Genomic DNA, 27,011 nt, shown 5'->3' with positions numbered 1-27,011 from the left:
AAGTACTGGAATCTGTGTCCAGCTGCTTTCCCATTTTCAAGGATAGAGTTGCGTTGCATGCTCTTGTAGTTATCTGTGCCCGTATTTTGAGAAGCATAGCCAAGGTCAAAAGCATAGGACTTTGAAGAGTGGGATCCCAGTAAGACTTTGTTTTGTGTTTGGATTCCAGCAGGTGATACCTTGACAAAACCAGAGGCAGCATCTCACCTCCCCTCCTGCCTAGGTGAGAGCCATGCACAGGACTGAGCAAGGAGATGAGCTCTCCTGTATCTCACTCTTAACGTTTGCCTGGCATGCTTATGGAATCTTCTGTTAAGATTGTTTGTTTTCCCTTTTTGTTATCATTTTACTAGATTACCTGCATCACTGACTCGATGGACGTGAGTCTGAGTGAACTCCGGGAGTTGGTGATGGACAGGGAGGCCTGGCGTACTAGGATTCATGGGGTCACAAAGAGTCGGACATGGCTGAGCGACTGAACTGAACTTTCCTATTAGATATCCAAGCCTCAGGAAATAAGAATACCGTCACACACCATGTTTTAGCGACATTCTTCATCCCTAACATTTAAAAAATACCTTCCAATACTGTAAACTTAGTAGTTCTGATAAAATTTTCAAAATGTCTCGCTTTCCATTTTTCCATTTTCTTTTCCATTATTGCCTAGGAATGTCTCTTCTCAAAAGGTAGTAGTTACCCTAAAAATACACTCTATGCAAAGAATGAGAATATCAACCTTCTTTTGACTTCAATGATTTTCTACACTGTTTCCATCTGCAAATCTTTCCACTTGCATAAACATAAAAAGATTGGAAGTGTGGGGGCGGGGGAGGAGGTGGATGGAAATTATGCTCTGAGGATATTATGCCAACAATGCAATTTAATGCTTCTTTGATGGTGGGCAATTAGGTATTAAAATTTCTCATAACTAGAAACATTCTTGGTCAGTAGAAATTACCATAGATAATTTCAGGTGACAAGGGAATAATTTTGCTAGACAGAAGGCCTAGACAATACAGACAGCATTCAGTTTAGGGGAAAATTAATTTTTTCTTCACATGAATCCTTTGGTTAACCATATTAGAAAATGCAAATTCACATAAAACTGAAGGAGAAAACTGTTAAGTTTTTATATTTTAAAATAAAATTGATAAAGACAGAATATAGCAAAGCAACTAACAAACAGTTGGCCAAACCAGAATTCACTGATTTTTTGTTCCTAAAGGGCTAACTGCTTTTGCACAAAGCTTTATTTAATGTATGCTATTGGTTTAATTTAGAGTCCTAGTCCTAAGGATGCCCTTAATCTTCTCTGATTTTTTTTTCTTTCACACCAGTGTTTCTAAAGGAGGATGAAATGCTGAGGTCAATATATTATATTAGTTGGATAGATTTATCAAGTATGCAGGACAACACCACTGCTCCAAATTCTGATCACAGTCATGTTCTTGGCATACTTTGGGCATTGCATATGCTAAAAAAGAAAATTGTAACAGACTAGAAAAAAGGTACGCTAAGCAAGGTCAGGATTAGCCAAGGGTGGACAGAGAGAAGGCTTTCCTCCAACTGTAGGTAATAGTCTCCTTGTTTCCATTGAGACTCTAATATTTAGCTTCAATTCAGTAAAAGCTGAATGCACTGTCAACTGACAAGCCACAAGCAATTCCTAAGTGATGGGAGTAACCAACCATTCCCTTGAGATGATGGATGTGTTCACTTCAGGCATTTTCTATAGAAAATGTAACAATAATGGCACTGATAACGGCTGACATGAGAAGGCGGTCAGTCCAAGGCACGCACCAGCAGACAATTCTAACAGCACTAATCACTAAGAAAAATGTGCCTTTTATAATCTATGTGATCAAAGGCAAAGGGACAGATGTCATCTGAAAGCATTTCAATTTAAATGGAGAGCATACCACCAACTCAATAATGAAAACGGGTATTAAGCTTCTGAGCATCAAGAGTTAATCTTTTGGAATTTTAGAGGCTGTTTCAGGTTAAATAAAAAATACCTAAGATTATGTTGGTTGTCTGTTTTATATATAGTAATGGATATAGCACCAACTCCTAATTTATCTCTCCACACCATTTCCCCTTTGGTAACTATAAGTTTCATTAAGAAAAAGAATCTGAAAAATAGTATACAGATAAATAAATGTATATATATAGATGTATAGCAAAGTAATTTGTCATATACATATATGCTATCCATCTGAAGCTATACATGTAAATATAGACCATTTGTTGTTCAGTCGCTGAGTAATGTCTGACTCTTTTTGGACCCCATGGACTGCAGCATATTAGGCTTCCCTGTCATTCACTGTCTCCTGGAGTTTGCTCAAATTCAATTCCATTGAGTCGATGATGCCACAGCAAAGTAATTCAGTCATTGACGCTAACACAACATTGTAAGTTATCTATACCTCAATAAAACCCCCCAAACCCAAAAGTGTATATAAAATAATGGAATATAAATGGCTTCTATAAAATTAATAGGTAAAGTTTTTAATTGTATAACTCACGATTATATACACGAAACATAATGAATCAAAAGAGACAAGGGACACCACCCTGCACACGGGCGAGTGGACACTCACTTGGCATGCCGGATATCTGGCAGGGACCTCTCTAGAGCAATGTTGTTGCTGACAAAAATATTGAAACCATTTTCCCTGTAAGCTGAGTCGTCGTGGTCCTCCTCAGTGAGGGGGTAAGGTTTTCCGTGTTCACCTTTCCCTAACAGGAGAAAAGAAAAAGGGATTAGTGTCTGCCTAAAAACCATTTCCACTTCTAGAGCAGATAATAGGATGTGAATGTGTTTCTTTAGTCTATCTTGTTATTATGCTCCAGAGAACGCTCCAGCAGCAAGATTTTATCAAATCATTATTTTATTTCATTTAGAGAAATGAAACATACTCATAATAAAAATAAGCAACACAGAAGTACAATCTCACCTCTCAGTGAAAACCACAGCTAAGAGCTTAAACATTTCTATGAAGACATATATACTGATAATATACATACTGCCTTATAATTTGATTTTATCAAACATAATTGAATTAAAAAAAAGGCAATACTTCATTTACTTCTGATGGTTGACATTATTCCATGGCCTTCCAGTTTATAGTATTTGGTCAAAATATATTTCTAGGTTATTTTCAACTTTCTATATTGTTGCTGCTGCTAATTTGCTTCAGTCGTGTCCAATTCTGTGCAACCTCATAGACGGCAGCCCACCAGACTCCACCATCCCTGGGATTCTCCAGGCAAGAATACTGGAGTGGATGACCCAGAGGGATGGTACAGGGAGGGAGGTGGGAGGGGGGTTCAGGATGGGGAACACATGTACACCCATAGTGGATTCATGTGGATGTATGGTAAAATCAATACAATATTGTAAAGTAATTAGCCTCCAATTAAAATAAATAAATTTAAATAATAAAAAAAAGAATACTGGAGTGGGTTGCCATTTCCTTCTCCAATGCATGAAAGTGAAAAGTGAAAATGAAATTGCTCAGTCATGTCTGACTCTTAGAAACCCCATGGACTGCAGCCTACCAGGCTCCTCCAGCCATGGGGTTCTCCAGGCAAGAGTACTGGAGTGGGTTGCCAGTGTCTTCTCCATTCTATATTGTAAACAATCTTAATAAACATATTTGCTTGCTTAAGATTCCTAGGTATGTATACTTGGAAGAGGGGGGATAATTCCTGCAAATAAAGTTGCCAGAATATCTTTAGAGTTAGTAGATAGTTTTCTAACATCCCCAGAAGCATTACAGAATATTTTGAAATTTGCTGGTAAAAATACAGATTATTCAAACTTTAATTTCCCTTATCTTGAGTAATAAAAAATTAATTTACATATATTTATCATCTGTATTTCTTACATTTTAAAACAGATTTTCAGAGATTTTTATAAGACAATCTGCATTTAAGAGCAATTTACATATTATGTTTGCTAAAGCTTTTTTAAGAACCCACGTTGTAAATATTTTCTAGGTTTATTTCATTTAAATCTAAGGCTTCTGTTTTCTGGTTCAGCCTGGAAGGAGCTTGGAAAGTTCCTTTCTGTACTAACAGCAGATAAAAAGCTGAACAGACTCAACAACACTTTGTGGATGCAGAAGAGAGGAGTAGACACAGGAGAGGAGAGACAGATGGGGGAAGCAGGAGCCCAGGCTTACCAGAGCAAGACTCATGAGCAGAAATGCCAGGAACCAGTTGTCCAGGGTAAGAAATCTGAACTGTAATTAACAAATTGCTGGAGACTCAGAGCAGGCAAGCCTGAGAGGTAAAACGTCTCCGAGGATTCAGTCATAGAGAGGCTCCAATTTTATTGTGATATTTATCTCCAGGAGCTCAACAAAGCTCCCAGAGTAGATACCAGAGAAAAATTCTCTTGTGTTCTTGGCAGGAGGAAGATAGAAGAAACCATTTTGAAATATGCCTGGTTCTTCCCATCAACAAGGCCTGCCCTCTGGGGAACCTAGTTAACAGAGCTCACCTGCTCAGGTGTATCCTGCTGAGCATAATGGAGCTAAGAGAAGGGAATTCCTGACTTGAGCCATGGTAACCATCCTGCCCAACCAAAGTGGGGAGGAAAATCCTGAATGCCCTCCCACACACCTCTACATCACATCATGAAAGGTGTGTTTACAGCAGTTTCTTTTACCAAGTACATCATGTCCAGCTTTCAAGGAAAACGAAAAATCACAGGGGATGTCAAAAAGGCAAAAAAAAAAAAAAAAGTCACAATTTGAAGAAAGTAAGCATCAGAATTGAGTTTCTCGAGGTAAGAATACTGAAATGGTTTGACATTCCCTATTCCAGTGGACCATGTTTCATCAGAGATAAAAATAGTCAATCCTAAAGGAAAGAACCCTGAATATTCATTGGAAGGACTGATGCTGAAGCTGAAGCTCCAATACTTTGGCCATCTGATGGGAAGAGATGACTCATTAGAAAAGATACTGATGCTAGGAAAGATTGTAGGCAGGAGGAGAAGGAGGCAGCAGAGGATGAGATGGTTGGATGGCATCACCAACTCAATGGATATGAATTTGAGCAAACTCTGGGAGACAGTGGAGGACATGGAAGCCTGGAGTGCTGTGCAGTCTATGGGGTTGCAAAGAGTTGGACATGACTCAGTGATTGAACAACAAGCATCAGAATGAGACACGGCAAGAATTGTGGAATGATCAGGCCAGGAGTTGAAAACAACTATGATTAATATGCTAAGGATCTAATGGATAAAGTAGATAGCATGCAAGAACAGATGGGCCATATAAACAGAGAGCTAGGAATTCTATGAAAGAACAAAATATAGACGCTAGTGATAAAAAAAAGAAAAAACTTAACAGAAATTAAGAATGCTTTTGATGGATTCCTTGTAGACTGAGTACAGCTGAGGAAAGATCCTTTGAGCCAGAGGATTTAACAATAGAATCATTAAAATCCAAACAGCAAACAGAACAAAAACTTGAGGAATAGAATATCCAAATACTGTGGGATTACTACAGAAGGGGTAACATAAACCCAATGGGAGGGCTTCTCAGGTGGCTCAGTGGTAAAGAGCACGCCTGCTCATGCAGGAGACATGGGAGACGCAGGTTTGATCCCTGGGTTGGCAAGATTCCTTGGAGGAAGAAATGACAACCTACTCCAGTATTCTTGCCTAGAGAATCCCATGGACAGAGGAACCTGGTGGGCTACAGTCCATGAGGTCGCAAAGAGTCGGGCATGACTTAGCAACTGACCATGCACACGTGCACATACAATGCGAACAGAAGGAGAAGAGAGAAAATTGATACCTGATAATATCTGAAAAAACAATGACAGAGAATTTCCCCAAATGAGTATCAGACTCCAAACCACAAATCCCTGAAGATCAGGGTACACTTTGCAGGCCAATTACCAAAACACTACACTGAAGCATATCATTTTCAAAATAAAGAAAATCAAAGATAAAGAAAAAAATCTTGAAAGAATACAAGAGTAACAGCTCCTTAACCTATAGAGGAACGAAAATAAAATTTTATCCAACTTCTCTCCAGAAGCCACAGAAGCAAGAAGACAGTGGAGTGAAATATTATATTGACAATTAAAGAATTGAGCAAAAAAAAAAAACCTACCCACCTAGAACTCCATCCTCTGTGAAACCACCCTTCAAAAGTGAAGGAGAAATAACGGCTATCGCAGACAAACAAAAATTGAAGGAATTTGTTGCTTTTAGACCTGCCTTGTGAGAAACATTAAAAAGTTCCATAAGGAGAAGGACAATGATATAGGTTATAAACGTGGATCTACATAAAGCAAGAGCATTGAAGAAAGAATAAAGGAAGGTAAAATAAAAAATAAAGCCTTTTCATTTTTCTTATTCTTAATAGAAGTTGTTTCAAAGTAGAATATTAACAATGTAATAGATTATATATGTTTATATATTATATTATTTCTGTGTTCATTATATAGACACACATATGCTTATGAAAAGTAGAACGAGGACAGCAATGATACAAGACATAGGAGGAAGGAATTAAAAATTAGGATCATTTTATGATTTTAAGGTATAACACTCCAGTTAAAATGCTGTAGTTTTATTTATAAGTGGAGTTGCATTAGCAAACTCTAGGGCAACCACTAAAAACAGTTACAAAGAAGCACAGCTGTTATCTCAATTTTAAATTGATAGAGAAACAAGAAACTGTCAAGTGAGTTAACAACATTGTACTTTCTGTATATTAAATTGATATTTAAATAACACTTTTCTCCATTGCTGTTTTTAAACAATGTTCAGCTCAGTTCAGTTCAGTCACTCAGTTGTATCTGACTTCACGACTCCAGGGACTGCAGCACGCTAGGCCTCCCTGTCCATCACCAACTCCCGGAGTTTACTCAAACTCATGTTCACTGAGTCGGTGATGCCATCCAACCATCTCATCCTCTGTCATCCCCTTTTCCTCCTGTCTTCAACCTTTCCCAGCATCCAGGTCTTTTCAAATGAGTCAGTTCTTCACATCAGGTGGCCAAAGTATTAGCGTTTCAGCTCCAGCATCAGTCCTCCCAATGAATATTCAGGACTGATCTCCTTTAGGATGGACTGGTTGGATCTCCTTGCTGTCCAAGGGACTCTCAAGAGTCTTCTCCAACACTACAGTTCAGAAGTAACTAGCTGGAATATACCAGTATCAATATTCTTGTGATCACTTCAGCCCAAGAAAGCTGTGTAGTGTTTTAAAAATTGTAAAAATTATTGTGATGATTCATTGAGCAAAAAGAGTTGGACAGAAGGCTTTTCCTATGTATCAAAACTTGTTTATAACTTTGTCATCTATGTACCTAGAAAAAAAGTAAATAAATTTCTTTAGTTGAAAAAAAAAAGAAGCATAACGGGTATACTAAGACGTGGAGAAAAATGGTATCATATAAAATGCTCAGTTCAAAACGCAAAAGACAGAGAAGTATAAGACAAACAAGGAAATGGATGACAAACGGAAAGCAGCAATGAATAAGGTAGAGATTAATGAAAACTATATCAGTAATCACTGTGAATGTCAATGGCTTAATGCATCAATTACAAGGGATTATCCGAGTGGATCAAGATAAATCTAAGATTTTTTTCCATCCAGATTATTTTATGTTTTTACTTTGTTTCTTATTTACACATTACATTTATAGATAAATCAGGTCCTACTGTACTATTATTTTAAAAATTCATGAATTCAATTTTACTAACATTTTGTTTTGTTTTATTCATTAAAATTTTTGAACCATCTGGAACTTGTTCTGGTGTGAGATGTGAGGAAAACATCACTTTATCATTAAACAAATGGCTAGGTGTTACAGGATTGACATTTAATGAATAATTTGTCATTTTCTTTCTTGCTTTAAAATGCCACATATAAAAGTAAAAATAGAATTGCCATGCTGCTGCTGCCGTTAAGTTGCTTCAGTTGTGTATGGCTCTGTGCGACCCCATAGACGGCAACCCACCAGGCTCCCCCGTCCTTGGGATTCTCCAGGCAAGAACACTGGAGTGGGTTGCCATTTCCTTCTCCAATGCATAAAAGTGAAAAGTGAAAGTGAAGTCATATAGTCCGACTCTTAGTGACCCCATGGACTGCAGCCTAACAGGTTCCTCTGTCCATGGTATTTTCCAGGCAAGAGTACTGGAGTGGGTTGCCATTGCCTTCTCCAGAATTGCCATATGACCTAGCAACCCCACTTCTGGCCATAGATCTGAAAAGAGAAAAACTCTAATTTGAAAAGATAGGCTTCCCAATGTTCATAGCAACACTATTTAAAATAGTCAAGATATGGAAAGAACCGAAATGCCCATTGACAGATGAATGGATAAAGAAGTAGTACACACATACAGTGGGATAATACCCAGGAAAAAGAACAAGATGGTGCCATTTACAGAGACACTGATGGGCCTAGAGACTGTCATACAGAGTGAAAAGTCAGAAAGACCAAAAAAAAAAAATTGTCTATTAACACATATATGTGGAATCTAGAAAATGATGGTACAAATGATGCTATTTGCAAAGCAGAAATAAAGATACTGATGTAGAGGAGAAATACATGGACAATGAGAGGGAAAGTGCGGGTGGTGTGAGTTGGGAGATTGAGTTGGGAGATTGGGATTGACATATATACACTATTGATACTGTGTATAAAATAGATAACTAATGAGAACCTACTGTGTATATAGCACAGGAAACTCAGTGCTCTGTGGTGACCTGAATGGGAAGCACAAAAGGAAGGGGGGAATACATGTTTACAAACAGCTGATTCATTCTGCTGTACAGTGGAAACTAAGACAATATTATAAAGCAACTAAACTCCAATAAAAATTCATTAAAAATCTATATAATCAAGCCTTTGATAAAATTTAATTTTTTTGGAGAGGTTTTTCATAATCAACACATCTTAAACCATCATACACAGCACTCCACACCCTCTCTAGATCCCAAATCTGCTTATATATATATATATATAAGCCTCATATAGCTTGCTATTCTACATTTATGTTTTTGCCTGTTAATCAGCAATCTTCCAATTGGGATAGAAGCTTCATGCAAGTAGGGCCTTTCTTCTGTGTCCCCAAATATCCCCAGGACCTGGAAGAGTGCCTGCCGCATAGCAGATAACCTAATAAACATTTTTGAGCCTTATACAGATAAGGAAGTGATAAGATTTGGGTTCATTGAAAGTGAAAGTAAAAGTGTTTGTGCTCAGTCATATCTGACTCCTTTTGACCCCATGGACTGTACAGCCTACCAGGCTCCCCTGTGCATGGGATTTCCCAGGCAAGAACACTAGAGTGGATTGCCATTTCCTCCTCCAGGGGATCTTCCCGACCCAGGGATCGAACCCACGTCTCCTGCATTGCAGGCAGATTCTTTACCATCTGAGCCACCAGGGAAGAAATAAAGATACTTATGTATTTATTCAAAACCACAAATTAAGCAACTACTCTGAGACAGGGGCTGGGGATTAAATGATGAACATCAGAGTTATTACCTATGATATCATGTTTAACAGAAAAATTTTTAAAAAGCAGATCATTGTGGTTAAAAAAGAAGTGTGATCGTCCATGAGTTCCTGGAGGGATGGACAATGTCTTGCTATCTATGAGTCTATAAGTCTCATATAGATCACGTGGCTTGCCCCACAGCATTTCTGTGAGATGAATGAATGCACTTAATTAATTAATGCAGGAGGAATGTCTCTCAGTGATACGGGACCTCTCGGCAGAGGTAAGGAAGGCAAAAGGTAAACAGGCAGAAGTGTTACAGGCGTGGTTCAGAGACCTGAGAGTGTAAAGTGTGCCTAGGAACTCCAGCTAAGGTTTGTTACGGCCGGAGTTGGAGGCTTGGGTGGAAAGGTGGTGAATTGTTGGTTTTGAATTATTCTGAAAGTGGTAAAAGTCCTAATTAGAGTGCAATAAATCAATAATCCATACTGGAATCTCTAGGGTGACAGTTCAAAACCTCGTAGGAATGCACAACACAAAACCTAACCAAGGAAAAACATGAAATAATACAATGGACTATTTAGGTGACAAAAGATTCCAGAACTTACTCATGTTACAACTCACAGTTTGTATTGTTTGACCAATATCTCCCCACTTCCCTCAACCCTAGCCAGTCATTATCACCACTTCATTTTTTCTCTATGGACTAAGGATTTTTACATTCATATATAAAGTGATATCACTGAGCATTTGTCTTCTCTGCCAACTTATTTTGATTAGCATTTACAACAGGTTATTCTTCACCTATCAGAAAGAAGGAAATCCTTCTATTTGAGACAATGTGAATAGACCTTGAGGGCATTACATTAAAATGAAAAGGAAAACTCCAGACCTACATGGATTCCCTGATGAATTTATTTTTCCAAACGTCAAAGTAAGAAATAGTGCCATCTTTACAGGAATATTTTTAGAAAAGACAGACTCTAAAATATCTTTTTAGAGTATCAGCATAAGCCTGATATCAAAACCAGGGAAGAGTATTATAGGAAAGGAAAATATCAGATCTATGTCTCTCAGGAATATAGATTAAAAAAAAAAAACTTAACAAAACATTAGCAAAATGACTCTACCAATATTTTAAAAGACAGTTTATAATGACCAAGTGGGATTTATTCCAGCAATACAATGTTGACTTAACATTCAAATTCATCAATATAAGTCACATTGAAGAACAGGTCATATTATTTCAATATTTAAAAAATATCATTTGATAAAACTCAACACTAATGGAAATTTCCAGTAATCTAGGAACAGAAGGGGACTTTAAATATGTGACAAAGGGTAACCGCATGAACAATGTGGCAAATATCATACGTTATTGGTGAAGCAGAACACTTTCCACACCGAGGCTGAAAACAAGAAAATGTCAAATGTTTTTACCTCAACTCAATCTGCAATCTTGATGCTATCTACTTGGGGCAATCAAGAGAAATGTCTTTAAGAAGAAATAAGAGCTGTAAATACTGCAAAGGAAGAATAAAGACTAATTCATTTTAAATGACATGAATGTATACCAAAAAAAGAGACAAAACTGGAAAACTATGAAAACTGATGTAACTTTGTCAGTTTTTACTGATGAAGGTCAATATAGAACCAGTTCTTAATGCACTAACAACAAATTTGAAATACACTTTTTAAAATAACATGAAAATATCAATTACCTAGGAATAAACCTAACAAAATATGCACAAGGTTGCTCCCCATACTGACAATACAGGAAACACTGCTGAAAGAAGTTAATGAATAACTAAATAATTGGAGTAACAGAGCATGATCTTGGATTGGAAGAGGTATCTTTAAGTGGTCATTTCTCAAGGAACCGATCACTAGTCTATAAAGTAATCCAAGTTGAAATCTTGGGAGTGCTTGCTTCCTTACTGGTGGCAATGTTATTGTGTACGTGATTGGGATGTTTTATGTAGTGAGATGAGCTGACTTAAATGTGTATTTGGAAATGCAAAATACCCAGAACACTTACCTCAATGTTAAAGGAGTACACAGCTGGGGAAAACTAAAACTATACACATTGGGTTACAGAATAAACTAACGCTAACTTGGTTACCTAAAAACTTATATTGATAATAACCATTCATTTTTGGTAATAACATTACATCTCCATTGTCTGATTATGGAAACCTCAGTTTTAAAAAGAACAGTTACCAGAGATATGGGTATTTTTTATATTAAAAACCTTACCTATATTTTGATTTAGGCTATAAGGAGTTAAGTAGCAAGAAGTATTTACATTCATTCTGAGCACAGATCTTTAAAGTGGAGCTGATATAAATCTATATACATGAATTGATGTTGTTGATAAGGATTTGCTCTGAAAGAAATTAAGAATTGCTTATGTCTAAAATGCTTCCCATGTTTTTCGGTGGTAAAGAATCCGCCTGCCAATTCAGGAGATGTGGGTTCGATCCCTGGGTTAGTAAGATCCCTGGAGAAGGAAATGGCAGCCCATTCCAGTATTCTTGTCTGGAGAATCCCATGGACAGAGTAGCCTGGTGGGCTATAGTCCATGGGGTCACAAGGAGTTGGACACAACTTAGCAACTAAACAACAAAATGTCTAAAAGAGACACATTTATAAAGAAATCTTAGTGTTCTATCATTTTTCAGCTTTAATATGATCTTGGGGAGAGGCTTTGTTTCCTAATTGTGTAGTTATTCTTTGAATTATCATAAAAAGCTTCATTGTCTTCAGACAACACAGGAGAAATTATGTTAAGAAATATTTTCCCTCAACATCCCAACCATTTGAAAGCTTATTTAACTTAATTCATCACTGGTGCACACTGGTTTTACCTACACAGTTACAAATATAAAATTTTCTTAATCCTTAAGGTCTAATGATAAGCAGGACTAAGTCTGGTTCAGAAAGTATGTGTAACATATACAATAAGATTTCTGCATCTTATCTCTCCTTCAATCCTCACTCCTCTAAGGGGAAGTGCTTGATTTAATTCTTATGCAGTGAATTCCCCAGGAAGTGACAACTTTTTATTTTTAAATGGAACATTACTGTCAAAAGCATCTGACTTGGCCTGTTAGCATTCTTCTTTGTATAATTTTCACAGACTGTCAGAGTTCCATGGCTTGAACATTTTTTATCTCTTCTAAAAAAGTAAGGCAACATGATCACATTGCACCCGCATGTCATTTGAAGTATACAGAGAAGAAGTTGAGATCAAACCCATCAAAGAGTGGAAAAAATGCAAAGAAAATAACGAAACCACTGGTAAAAAGGTAAATTAGAATCAAAGCAGCAAGAGAAAGGAAGATTAGCAAAGAAAACATAACTGAAGCTAAGATGTGGGTGGGGGTATATTCTTATCAATAAATGTATTCCTTGTAATAAATACAAGTCTGATCAACAAAGTAATAGTTAACTTTATCATCTTTTAATAGTGGCATTGTGTAGAGCCTAAGGAAATAACTGAAATTACATTATACTACATAATAAGGAAAATATAGAGGCTGTGATTCTAAATAAATTAAAAAAATTATTTTAGTTAAATATTCACAAGAAAAATAAAGAGAATTCCAGAAAACATCTATTTCTGCTTCATTGACTATACTAAAGCCTTTGACTGTGTGGATCACAACAAACTGGAAAATTCTTAAAAGAGATCGGAATACCAGATCATCTGACTTGACTCCTGCAAAACCTGTATGCAGGTCTAGAAGCAACAGTTAGAACCAGACATGGGACAATGAACTGGTTCCAAATTGGGAAAGGAGTACATCAAGGCTGTATATTTTTCAAAGCCTTATTTAACTTCTATGCAGTTTAACATCCTGTGAAATGCTGGGCTGGATGAAGCACAAGCTGGAATCAAGACTGCCAAGAGCAATAATCAATATCCTCAGATATGCAGATGACACCACCATCAAGGCAGAAAGTGAAGAGAAACTGAGGAGCCTGTTGATTAAAGTGAAAGAGGAGAGTGGAAAAGCTGACTTAAAGCTGAACATTCAAAAAATGAAGATCATGGCATCTGGTCCCATCACTTCATGGCAAATAGATGGGGAAACAATGGAAATAGTGATAGACTTTCTTTTCTTGAGCTCCAAATTCACTGCAGATGGTGGCTGCAGCCATGAAATTAAAAGACACTTGCTCCTTGGAAGAAAATCTATGACCATCCTAGACAGCATATTAAAAAGCAGAGGCATTACTTTGCCAACAATGGTCTGTGTAGTCAAAGCTATGGCTTTCTCAGTAGTCATGTATGGATGTGAGTGATGGACCATAAAGAAGGTTGAGCACTAAAGAACTGATGCTTTTGAAATGTGGTGTTGGAGAAGACTCTTGAAAGTCCCTTGGACTGCAAGGAGATCCAACCAGTCAATCATAAAGGTAATCAATCCTGAATATTTATTGGAAGGACTGATGCTGAAGCTGAAACTCCAATACTCTGGCCACCTGATGCAAAGAGCTGACTCATTAGAAAAGACCCTGATGTTGGGAAAGATTAAATATTGGAGAAGAAGGGGAAGACAGAGGACGAGATTGTTGGATGGCATCACTGACTCAATGGACATGAGTTCGAGCAAGCTCCAGGAGATGGTGAAGGACAGGGAAGCCAGTGTGCTGCAGTCCATGAGGGTCACAAGTAGTTGGGCACGACTGAGTGACTGAACAACAGTAACAAGGAACCTGAAATGATCTCAGCTTTCACACTGAGTGATAAGTATAGATATATGTCACATTGAAAATAGTTTCTTCATAAAAACAACATATTAATTTTGATTATGAATGGCAACACATACCTTCTAGAGCACACACTATTTATGATAAAATTTTACATGAGGCTGAAGAACCAGTAAAATCTTGTTCAGCAGACTATTAAGGAAGCTGGATGCATGAGAAGAGATGAAGGGATGAAAATGATGACATGTGCTATTGTCATCAAAGATAAAAACAGCATGAATATCACATCCTCAGTCTGGCCTGGGTGGTTGGGGGAGTGGTGAAGAGATAACTTTGGTTATCAAATGGACAAAAGAAGGCGATTTCTGAAACTCCACACTAAGCACTATATGTTAACATACATGTCTTGATTTCAAGACGAGTGGATTTACATTTCTAGGGAACCAAAATAGGCTTCCAAAAAGCTGACTGAAGTATAAATGATTCTTTCTCCCATTCCTGTAGTGATGGAGTGAAAAATTTTCTGTGGTCCTTGTTTCATAAACTTTTCATTGTTCCAACAAATGTGGCATAAAGAAGGCATAGACACATGAAATATGCAATCAATAACTCTAGTAATGTTGTTGAGTGAAGAGATTTTAATGGAATGTTAAACTGCTTAGATTTACAGTAATGTCTTAAAGACTAAGTTCACATCATTAATATCAGAAATGTCTATATTTTAAGTAACCAGATAGCCTTCCCATCTTTATACTAAAATTTTCTACTGCTATTCATATATATTTTATTATACTTTCTTCATTAACTAGGAACTGATTAATTACATCTAGGTAACTATATATATATATATATATATATACACATATATATAACTATAACTATAACTATAAAAGGAATGGAGAAGGCAATGGCACCCCACTCCAGTACTCTTGCCTGGAAAATTCCATGGATGGAGGAGCCTGGTGGGCTGCAGTCCATGGGGTCGCTAAGAGTCGGACACAACGGAGTGACTTCACTTTCACTTTTCACTTTCCTGCATTGGAGAAGGAAATGGCAACCCACTCCACTATTCTTGCCTGGAGAATCCCAGGGACGGCGGAGCCTGGTGGGCTGCCGTCTATGGGGTCGCACAGAGTTGGACACAACTGAAGTGGCTTAGCATAAAAGGAATAAACTATTCTCATCCTGTGGATACATTTCCTGAAATGTTCAGTTCTAATTCCATGCCTCACTCAAGCAATTTTTCTTGTCTGATTGAATCATTCTGGAAATGATAACTCAAGATTGGTTGTCAAGAAATCTTTGATGTTTTGAATTGGTCATACAATTTCTTAAAATTATTTTTCTCATCTGTTCTTTCTTTTTCATTTGTGCTACTAGTTAGGGAGATTTTGTCAATATATCTTTGAAATTCTGTACTGAATTTTTCATATCTGTTTATATATTTTTTTATTTTCAACAATTTCATTTTTTTTACTGAATGTTCCTTCAAAAACAGTGATCCTCTATTATGAAGGCTGCATAATCTCTGATTTATCTACAGATATTGTGTCAGCTATGGTTTATTCAAGGAAGTAGAACTTGCAAGATTATCTATCATCTATAAATCACCAATTTATCTAAAGGAATGGACTATTTACAGAGAAATACTTACAAATCAGAGTAATAGTCAAAAACTGGAAAAACTTCCTCTTGAAGATGGTGAAATATGGCATGATAACAAAACGCTCCCTCCCTTTTACTCAAAGATATTAAAATCATACTGATATTCATCACCAGAAACGACACAAAGAAATTGAGGGAAGGAGGCAAGGGGCAGGGAGAAAACCAAAAAGCTCATCTCAGTGCAAATGTAAACACACCCCTCAGCTTTAAGTGAATCATTTGTCATCAGGATGACACCAATTAAAAACAATGACGTGCTATTCCATGCCTATTAGAATCACCAAACTAAAAGGAATAGCCATACCAAGTTTAGGCAAGAATACAGAAGCACTGGAATCATTATATGTTTGCTACTGGAATAGAAAATTGTAAAAAACAGTTTGGTAAACAATTTGAAAGTTTTCTAAAACTTTACATACATATATAATACATGATCTAGGCACGCCACTCTTAGGTGTTTACACAAGAAAAAAGTGAGCATGTGTGCACTTAAAACCTGTGCATGACTGCTCATAATACTTTTAGTTACAATAGCTCCAAACTGGAAACAACCAATAGTCCATGGAAAGGGAGATGGATAAACACACTGCAGTGTGTCCAGACACTAGAATATGTGTGTGTGTGTGTGTGTATGTGTGTGTGTGCAAGCACTCATTCACTAAATTGTGTCTGACTTTTTGCGACCCCTTTGACTGTAGCCTGCCAGGCTCCTCTGTCCATGGGATTCTCCAGGGAAGAATACTGGAGAGGGTTGCCATTTCCTTCTCCAGGGGATCTTCCTGACTCAGGGACCAAACCTGTGTCTCCTGCATTGGCAGGCGCATTCTTTACCACTGAGCAACCTGGGAAGCCCATAAATACTGGGATACTACTTCATAATAAAAAGAGTAGAAGTTTTATGTGCATATGATGACCCTAAAACCAATGGCACCAAGTGACAGAAATCAGATGAAATAGAGTATATACTATCAATATATTATTTTGTTCATATAAATTTCTAGAAAATTCAAACTAACCTATAGTGACAAAAAGTATATGAAAGATGGGATTACGGGTTGGCTAGAAGGAAAGGAGAAGGGATTACCAAGGGCTATATTAAACTTTTGGTAATATATCTTAACTTTCTTGACTATGATTATAGCTTTGCAGGGGTATCTTAGGTCAAAGGTGATGGTATACACTTCAAATTTGTGTAGGCCAGCAAGAAAGAAAGAAAGTGAAGTCGCTCAGTTGTGTCTGACTCTTTGCGACCCCGTGGACTCTAGCCTACCAGGATTCTCTGTCCATGGGATTTTCCAGGCAAGAATACTGGAGTGGGTTGTCATTTCCTTCTCCAGGGGATTGTCCCAACTCAGGGATCAAACCTGGGTCTCCTACATTGCAGGCAGACGCTTTACCATCTGACCCACCAGGGAAGCTGGCCAGCAAAGGAAACTATAAATAAGGTGAATAGACAACCCTCATATGGGAGAAAATAATAGCAAATCAAACAACCGACAAAGGATTAATCTCAAAAATATATAAGCAACTCATTCTGTTCAATAGTAGAAACATTAAAAACCCAATCCAAAAGTGGGCAGAAGACCTAAACAGACATTTCTCCAAAGAAGACATTCAGATGGCTAATATACACATGAAATGATGTTCAGCCTCGTTCATTATTAGAGAAATGCAAACCAAAACTACAATGACGTATCAACTCTTAGTGGTCAGAATGCCACCATCAAATGTCTACATGCAATATATGCTGGAGAGAATGTGGAGAAAAGGGAACACTTTTGCACTGTTGGTGGGAATGTAAATTGATACAGCCACTATGGAGAACAGTATGGGGATTCCTTAAAAAACTAGGAATAAAACTATCATTTGACACAACACTCCCAGTACTGCGCATATACCCTGAGGAAACCATAATTGAAAAAGACACATGTACTCCAATGTTCATTGCAGAGCTATTTACAATAGCTAGACTATGGAAGCAAACTAGATGTCCACTAACTGATGAATGGATAAGAAGTCATGGTATATATACACAATGGAGTATTATTTAGACATAAAGGAACACATTGGACTCGATTCTAATAAGGTAGATGAACTTAGAGCCTATTATACAGAGTGAAGTAAGTCAGAAAGAGGAAATAAAATATATATTAACATATATATATATATATGGTTTCTAGATAGATGGTACTGATGAGCCTATATGCAGGGCAGCAGTGGATACATAGATATATATATAGAGAACAGACTTGAAGACACAGTGCGAGAAGGAGACAGTGGGACAAATAGAGAGAGTAGCATGGAAACATATACATTACCATATGTAAAATTAGATAGCCAGTGGAAATTTACTGCATGATGCAGGGAGTTCAAATCCAGTGTTCTGTGACAGCCTAGAGGGGAAGGATGGGGTATGAGGTGGAAGGTTGGTTTAAGAAGGAGGCAACATATGCATATCTATGGCTCATTCATGTTGATGTGTGGCAGAAATGAACATAATATTGTAAAGCAATTATACTCCAATTAAAAATAAATAAATTTAAATAAAATTATAGCTAAAGATCTCCAAAAAATATATGCAGTCTTTTGTATTTCCATGGCATCATAAAATGGTTAAAATTAAATGTGGATACAATGATTATTAAAATGAAAATTAACTTTTATTCTTCTATGTTTGACCTATTTCCAATGCCCTGCTTATAGAAAGCAGCACTGCTAGTTCTTTTACTTTTATTGACGGATGGTTAGCTTCTATATTGTAAGTATAATACTAATTTTTTTACACGGATTTATTAGGTTTAGATTTTATGTATCAATTTTCTGCTGTATTAATTGGGAATTTAACATTAAGTTTGGAGAAGGCGATGATACCCCACTCCAGTACTCTTGCCTGGAAAATCCTATGGACGGAGGAGCTGGTAGGCTGCAGTCCATGGGGTCGCGAAGAGTCAGACACGACTGAGCGACTTCACTTTCACTTTTCACTTTCATGCATTGGAGAAGGAAATGGCAACCCACTCCAGTGTTCTTGCCTGGAGAATCCCAGGGACCGCGGAGCCTGGTGGGCTGCCGTCTACGGGGTCGCACAGAGTTGGACACGACTGAAGCGACTTAGCAGCAGTAGCAGCAGCAACATTAAGTTAAAGCAAATTGATCCCAAAGCAGAGATGAACATTGGGTCCCTAGACCTTCAGTGTCAAGAGTCTTCTTTCCCAAATAAGGTAGATAAAATCAGTAAGGATAATCCATTATAAAGAGTCAAATGGAGAAATGAAATCTAGGACAGGAATGCAATGCTCTCCTGTACGATTTAGATGAGAAGGCAATGAATTCTTATCTAATAATAATAATAACAAAAATGATGAGTTGTAAGATGACTCTCTCCTAACCCCAGAGGTAATAACTGAAAGGTCCGTCTGAAGAAGCAGTCAAGTCTCTTGACAAATGTAGGTCCAGCATCATTGAAAGGAGTGACTCTCGTATCTTTCGGGAGAGTTGGTGAACCACATCCACATCCTTATCTGGTAACTAAGCTTAATTGTGCAGAGTTGCGGGGGCGGGGTCTGATCTTACGGCTCTCAGTTCTACCTCACTTAATAACTCACTGCCAGTGAGCTGTCTTTGTCACTGTTTCTGAGAGTGATTTTTGCCAGGTTTGTGCCAGTCCTTAAAGGCTGTAGCTTCTCAGGTCATTTTAAAGGACAATCAGTTTTGAGGATGTCAAAAAATAGGTTTTGGAGATGCCATTCAGTCCCATAATTATCACATATGTTTTTGTGTTGTTTTTTTTTTTTAAACAATTACTGTCGATTAAGAAAAAAATGTAGTTTGAGAAAAAAATGCCTTTTTTTTAATGTCAGTTAGGAAGTTAAATTATGATAATTATCAGATAACACAGAATAAGAAAATAATAATTAAAACATTATGATATTTTCAAATGTGGGGAGGAAATGATCCTTGAAGGGGAAACTCATTCGAGAAGGTCACCTGTAGTGTAGTGAGGAGACAACTTAAGAATTATGATGAAGAGGAGTTGATCACCACCCCACTGCATGATGGGAGAACGAGGGCATCAGAGGACACAGCGGAACTCAGAGGACGGAAATCTTAGCTCGTATTCACAACACATCTCATTCTTTTATCAACCTAATTTTCATTGAACAGTTTAAACTGATGGCTGAAAGGAGAAGCATCAAAAACACTGAACCGAAGCACATACGGAAGCCTTATTTTCTTTTTCAGAGCATGTTATACATGGCCATTTTTTTTTTGGTTCTATCATTAATTTTCTATTTCTTTATTAAAAAAAAAAAATTAGAGCTTCCCTGGTGGCTCAGTGGTAAAGAATCCACCTGCTAATGCAGGAGACAGGTTTAATTCTGGATTGAGAAGATCCCACGTGCCACAGGGCATCTAAGCCTGGCACCACAAATATTGAAGCTGTGCCCTAGAGCCCAGGAGCCACAGCCACCGAAGCCCTCGTGCTCTAGAGCTTGTGTTCCAAACAAGAGAAGCCCCCGCACTGAGAAGCCAGGGTACCGCAACTGCACTCCACTCTCCCCTCCTAGAGAAAAGCCCATGCAGCAGTAAAGACCCAGCACAGCCAAAAATAAATAAATAAAATTATTAAACAACTTTTCATTAATTTTTTTACTCTACAATGTGGTGTTAGTTTCTTCTGCACAGCAAAGTGAATCGGTTATACAGGTGTCCTCTCTTTTTCAGATTTCTTCCCATTTAGGTCACCACAGAACACTGGGTAGAGTTCCCTGAGCTAGACAGTAGTTTCTTTTCAGTTATCAATTTTATATTGATATATAGTAGTGTATGTATGTCAACCCGAATCACTCAATTCATCCCGCTGCATATCCCCCAATATTTCACAAAAAATAAAATTTAAACATTCATAAAGGGCAATCACGGCCAGTACAAAATAGCTACAGCTTCTGCCTGGCAGAAGTGTTAAACTTCTGCAGTTACTCGTCTCTCAGATGGTGAACAGAAGAGAGAAAAGAAGAAAATGCAAATACAATTGGAAATTACCTTTTAATTTCTGCTGGTACAATCTCTGGATTTTTATAACTTGACCCATTAGGTTAGGATAACTAGTATCTGTTGTATGAGTTCTGGGTCTCATTCAGCTAATCCTTGAAATTACAATTTGCTCTCAAAAAACACTCTGAGAATGTTCTGACCAGAAGTTTTCATAAATTAATTCATTAAGAAAAAAAACAATGATTACTAACCTGTTACATGCTGGGAGCTGTAATAGGATGCGGAAAATAGATCTAAAAACACAGATGGTTCTAGCCCTCGTGGAAACTGTAAAACCAGGACACGTGGTGCTGGTGGTAAAGAATTTGCCAATGCAGGAGACATAAGAGACATGGGTCAATCCCTGTGTCTGGAAGATCCTCTGGAGGAGGGCATGGCAACCACTCCATTATCCTTGCTTGGAGAATCCCATGGACAGAGGAGCCTGTTGGGTTACAGTCCATTGGGTTGCAAAGAGTTGGACATGACTGAGTGACTGAGCATACACACACATATGCATGTGTGTGTGTGTGTATAAAGCAAACACTTTTCTGTATACCTGAAACTAACATGATGTTGTAAATCAACTATCTCTCAAAAAATTGTTAAAAAAAAATTATGCCATCTGGCAGTAAGCTTAGCTTAGTGTACTGTGGACCTAGAGGGGTGGGGTTGGGGGGTGGGAGGGAGTGGATATACGTATACTTACAACTGATTCACTTTGCTATACAACAGAAACTAACACAACATTGTCAAGCAACTCTCTATTCCAATAATAAATCTGCATGTAAAAAAAAGAATATGCATTCTGAAGTAAAAGAGTGGAACAAGAAAACAGGATGTGAAAGCTGGACCATAAAGAAAGCTAAGTGCCTAAGAATTGATGTTTTTAAACTGTGGGGCTAGAGAAGACTCCTAAGAGTCCCTTAGACTGCAAAGAAATCAAACCAGTCAATCCTAAAGGAAATCAACCCTGGATATTCACTGGAAGGACTGATGTTGAAGCTGAACCTCCAATACTTTTATCACCTGATGTGAAAAGCCACCTTATTGGAAAAGACCCTGATGCTGGGAAAGCCTGAGGGCAGGAGGAGTAGGGGGTGGCAGAGGATGAGATGGTTGGATGGTATCATTGACTCAATGAACATGAGTGAGTCTGAACAAACACTAGGAGATTGTGAAGGACAAAGGAGCCTGGAGTGCTGCAGTCCACAGGGTCACAAAGAGTTAGATATGACTTAGTAACTGAATAAAAACATAGAGTTACCCAGTCTACAAAGTCCCACCATTATCCTTGGTGATTTCATCTTATACACAGAAAGCTCATCAAATGTACTGGTCTCTCTAAATGACCTCCTATTCTATCTCAGTCATCAGTTCATGGTCACATGTTGGCATTGTCATGACCCCAAAGGGATCCACCACTAAGACCACCATAAAAATCATCTTATCCTTCTGGTTTGCTCATTTACTTATTCCTCTTATACGTGTCCTTGCTCCTCATTAAGACCCTCACTCCACTGATATTCTTTTTCCTATTCATCATTTGGACTACAATTTCCCCAAACTATTCTCTAATAGCCAAACATCAGTTCAGTTCAATCGCTCAGTCGTGTCTGACTCTTTGTGACCCCATGAATTGCAGCACGCCAGGCCTCATTGTCCATCACCAACTCCCGGAGTTTACCCAAACTCTTGTCCATCGAGTCGGTGATGCCATCCAGCCATCTCATCCTCTGTCATCCCCTTCTCCTCCTGCCCCAATCCCTCCCAGCATCAGGGTCTTTTCCAATGAGTCAACTCTTCACATGAGGTGGCCAAAGTATTGGAGTTTCAGCTTTAGCATCAGTCCATCCAATGAACACCCAGGACTGATCTCCTTGAGGATGGACTGGTTGGATCTCCTTGCAGTCCAAGGGACTCTCAAGACTCTTCTCTAACACCACAGTTCAAAAGCATCAATTCTTCAGTGCTCAGCTTTCTTTATAGTCTAACAATCACATCCATACATGACCACAGGAAAAAGCATAGCCTTGACTAGACGGACCTTTGTTGGCAAAGTAATGTCTCTGCTTTTGAATATGCTATCTAGATTGGTCATAACTTTCTTTCCAAGGAGTAAGTGTCTTTTAATTTCATGGCTGCATTCACCATCTGCAGTGATTTTGGAGCCCAAAAAAATAAAATCTGACATTGTTTCCACTGTTTCTCCATCTATTTCCCATGAAGTGATGGGACCTTAGAAAGCATCATTATGAACAAAGCTAGTGGAGGTGATGGAATTTCAGTTGAGCGATTTCAAATCCTGAAAGATGATGCTGTGAAAGTGCTACACTCAATATGCCAGCAAATTTGGAAAACTCAGCAGTGGCCACAGGACTGGAAAAGGTCAGTTTTCATTCCAAACCCAAAGAAAGGCAATGACAAAGAATGTTCAAGTTATTGCACAATTGCACTCATCTCACATGCTAGTAAAGTAATGCTCAAAATTCTCCAAGCCAGGATTCAGCAATACGTGAACTGTGAACTTCCAGATGTTCAAGCTGATTTTGGAAAAGGCAGAGGAACCAGAGATCAAATTGCCAACATCCTCTGGATCATCAAAAAAGCAAGAGAGTTCCAGAAAAACATCTATTTCTGCTTCATTGACTATGCCAAAGCTTTGTACTGTGCACATCACAATAAACTATGGAAAATTCTGAAAGAGATGGGAATACCAGACCACCTGACCTGCCTCTTGAGAAATTGTATGCAGGTCAGGAAGCAACAGTTAGAACTGGACATGGAACAACAGACTGGTTCCAAATAGGAAAAGGAGTATGTGAAGGCTGTATATTGCCACCCTGCTTATTTAACTTATATGCAGAGTACATCATTAGAAACACTGGGCTGGAGGAAGCACAAGCTGGAATAAAGGTTGCCAGGAGAAATATCAATAACCTCAGATATGCAGATGACACCACCTTTATGGCAGAAAGTGAAGGGGAACTAAAGAGCCTCTTGATGAAAGTGAAAGAGGAGAGTGAAAAAGTTGGCTTAAAGCTCAACATTCAGAAAACTAAGATCATAGCCAAACATAGATGGGTCCATTTATCTGCTTTCTTTTTTCTCTCTATCCTGACTGCTTATCAATGCTGGGAAAATCACATCTTAGGTCCTCTCCCAGGGTCATAAGTGCAAAGCTGAGATTCATTCTTGATCCTTCTTTTTCTTCACATTCCACCTATAATTTACAAGCTGCTTTCATTGACCCTATTTCCATCCTAAAACCCAGAACTGTTGCTATATCTTCAACACGCTGTATTATTGTTCAGAAATAGATGATGGCCCTAACATGAGTAAGATTAAATTTCTTATTAATGATAGGCTTGCTGATGTGACATACTTGAGCCAAAACAACCAAAAAAACAAGGGATAGGCATATGACAAGTGAAATGGCATATAATATTTTTGAAGAGTCCTAAAGATCCTGTGCAGAATTTACTGTTTTCTGTTTTCTCATGTCCACAATAATCAAGACAGAAGCAGAAAAAAACTCTCCTCAAAGTTGGTATAGAGGGAATATATTTCAACAAAGTAAAGGTTATTTATGACAAAATCGCAGCTGACATCATACTCAATGGTGAGAAGCCAAAAGTCTTTGCTCTCACATGAGGAAGAAGACAAGAACACTCTCACCACTTCTGTTTAACATAGTATTGGAAGTCCTAACCATAGCAATTGGGCTAGTTGCTCAGTGGTAAAGAATCTGCCTGCCAATGCAGGAGACGTGGTGTTGATCCCTGGGTTGAGAAGATTCCCTGGAGAAGGAAATGGCAGCCAGCTCCAGCATTGTTGACTGGGAAATCTCATGGACAGAGGAGCCTGGTGTGCTACAGTTCATGGGGTCACAAAAGTGTCAGACACAACTTAGTGATTAAACAGCACTAACAAACCATAGCAATCAGATAAGCAGAAGAAGTAAAAGGCATCCAAACTGAAGGGAAGAAATAAAATTGTCACTATGTACAGATGATATGATAATATATTTAAAAACCCTAAATTCTCTACCAGACAACTATTAGAAACAATAAATAAATTTTATAAAGTTGCTTGATGCCACATTAACATGCAGAAGTCTGTTGCTTTTCTATGCACTTATAATGACTTATCAGAAAAAGAAAGCAAAAAAAAAAAAAAAAAAAAGAACAAACCCAAACTGTTCAAAATCACATTAAAAAATATAAAATAATAGAAGTAAACTTAACCAAGGAGGTGAAATATCTATACTCTTTTAAAATTTAGAAAACATTGATGAAGGAAATTTAAGATGATACAAAGAAATAGACATATACCCTGTGTTCTTGGATTGGAAGAATTAATATTGTTAAAATGTTCCTACTGTCCAAGTGAATCTACAAATTTAATGCATTCCCTATCAAAACACCTATGCCAATTTTCACATTTTCATAGAACAAATAATCCTAAAATTTATAGGGAACCACAAAAGACATCAAATTACCACAGCAATCTTGGGAAAGAACAGAACTGGAGGAATCACACTTCCTGATTTACGACTACACTACAAAGCTACAGTAATCAAAACAGCATGCTACTGAAACAAAAATAGATGCCGAGATCAGTGGAAGTCAATAGAGAGACAAAAAAAAAAAAAAAAAAAAAAGCCCACACACTTATGGTCAATTAATATGCAACAAACAAGGCCACAATATACAATGGAAAAAAGACAGTCTCTTCAATAATTGGTGCTGGGAAAAGCAGACAGCTACAAATCAGTTTTCTTTGCAATCCCAAAGAAAGGCAATGGCAAAGAAAGTTCAAACTACCACACAGCTGCACTCATTTCACACGGTAGCAAGTAATGCCCAAAATTCTTCAAGCGAAGCTTCAACAGTACATGAACTGAGAAATTCCAGGTGTTCAAACTGGATTTAAAAAAGGCAGAGGAACCAGAGATGAAATTGCCAACATCCAATGGATCATAGAAAAAGCAAGAGAATTTCAGAAAAAAAAACTTCTGCTTCATTGACTATACTAAAGCCTTTGACTGAGTGGATCATAACAAACTGTGGAACATTTTTAAAGAGATGGGAATACCTGACCTCCTTTCCTGGATCCTAACCAACACATAAGCAGGTCAAGAAGGAACAGTTAGAACTGGACTTAAACAACAGACTGGTTCCAAATAGGGAAAGGAGTACATCAAAGCTGTATATTATCACCCTGCTCCTTTAACTTATATGCAGAGCACATCATGCAAAATGCTGGGCTGGATGAAGAACAAGCTGGAATCAAGATTGCACGGAGAAATATCAATAACTTCAGATATGTAGATGACACCACCGTCATGGCAGAAAATGAAGAGGAACTAAAGAGCTTCTTGATGAAAGCAAAAGAGGAGATTGAAAAAAGTTGGCTTAAAACTCAATATTCAGAAAACTAAGATCATGGCATCCATTCCCATCACTTCATGGCAAATAGATGGGGAAACAATGGAAATAGTGACAGACTTTATATCCCTGGGTTCCAAAATCACTACAGATGGTAACTGCAGCCATGAAATTAAAAGACACTTGCCCTTTGGAAGAAAAGGTGTGACCAAAGGTAAGCTAGACAGCATATTAAAAAGCACAGACATTACTTTGCCAAGAAAGGTCCATGTAATCAAAACTATGTTTTTTTCCAGTATTTATGTATGGTTGTGAGAATTGGACCATAAAGAAGGCTGAGCACTAAGAACTGATGCTTTTGAACTATTGTGTTGGAGAAGACTCTTGAGAGTCCCCTGGACTGCAAAGAGATCAGAGCAATCAATCTTAAAGGAAATCAGTCCTGAATATTCACTGGAAGGACTGATGCTGAATCTGAAGCTCCGATACTTTGGCCACCTGATGCAAAGAGCTGACTCTTTAGAAAAGACCCAGATGCTGAAAAGATTGAAGGCAAGAGGAAAAGGCAACGGCAGAGGTGAGATGGTGGGATGACATCACCCACTCAATGGACATGAGTTTGAGCAATCTCCAGGAGATGGAGAAAGACAAGAGGCCTGGGGTGCTGCAGTCCATGGGGTCACAAAGAATAGGACATGACTGAGTGACTGAACAACAACAACATGTAA

General features: G+C 37.9%; 1 protein-coding gene across 1 annotated transcript in view; it reads right to left on the bottom strand.

Annotated features, from left to right (window-relative positions):
- The window catches only part of GALNTL6 (polypeptide N-acetylgalactosaminyltransferase like 6), a 1,476,265-nt gene that overhangs the window by 855,088 nt on the left and 594,166 nt on the right, over positions 1 to 27,011 (bottom strand). Inside the window, exon 3 of the mRNA XM_025281307.2 lies at positions 2,601 to 2,739. Coding sequence (XP_025137092.2) covers positions 2,601 to 2,739 — 139 coding nt within the window. The remainder of the gene's footprint in view (positions 1 to 2,600; positions 2,740 to 27,011) is intronic.

Source organism: Bubalus bubalis, chromosome 3 (assembly GCF_019923935.1).
Source record: "Bubalus bubalis isolate 160015118507 breed Murrah chromosome 3, NDDB_SH_1, whole genome shotgun sequence".
NCBI lineage: Eukaryota > Metazoa > Chordata > Mammalia > Artiodactyla > Bovidae > Bubalus > Bubalus bubalis.
This window is presented reverse-complemented; position numbering and strand designations above follow the sequence as displayed.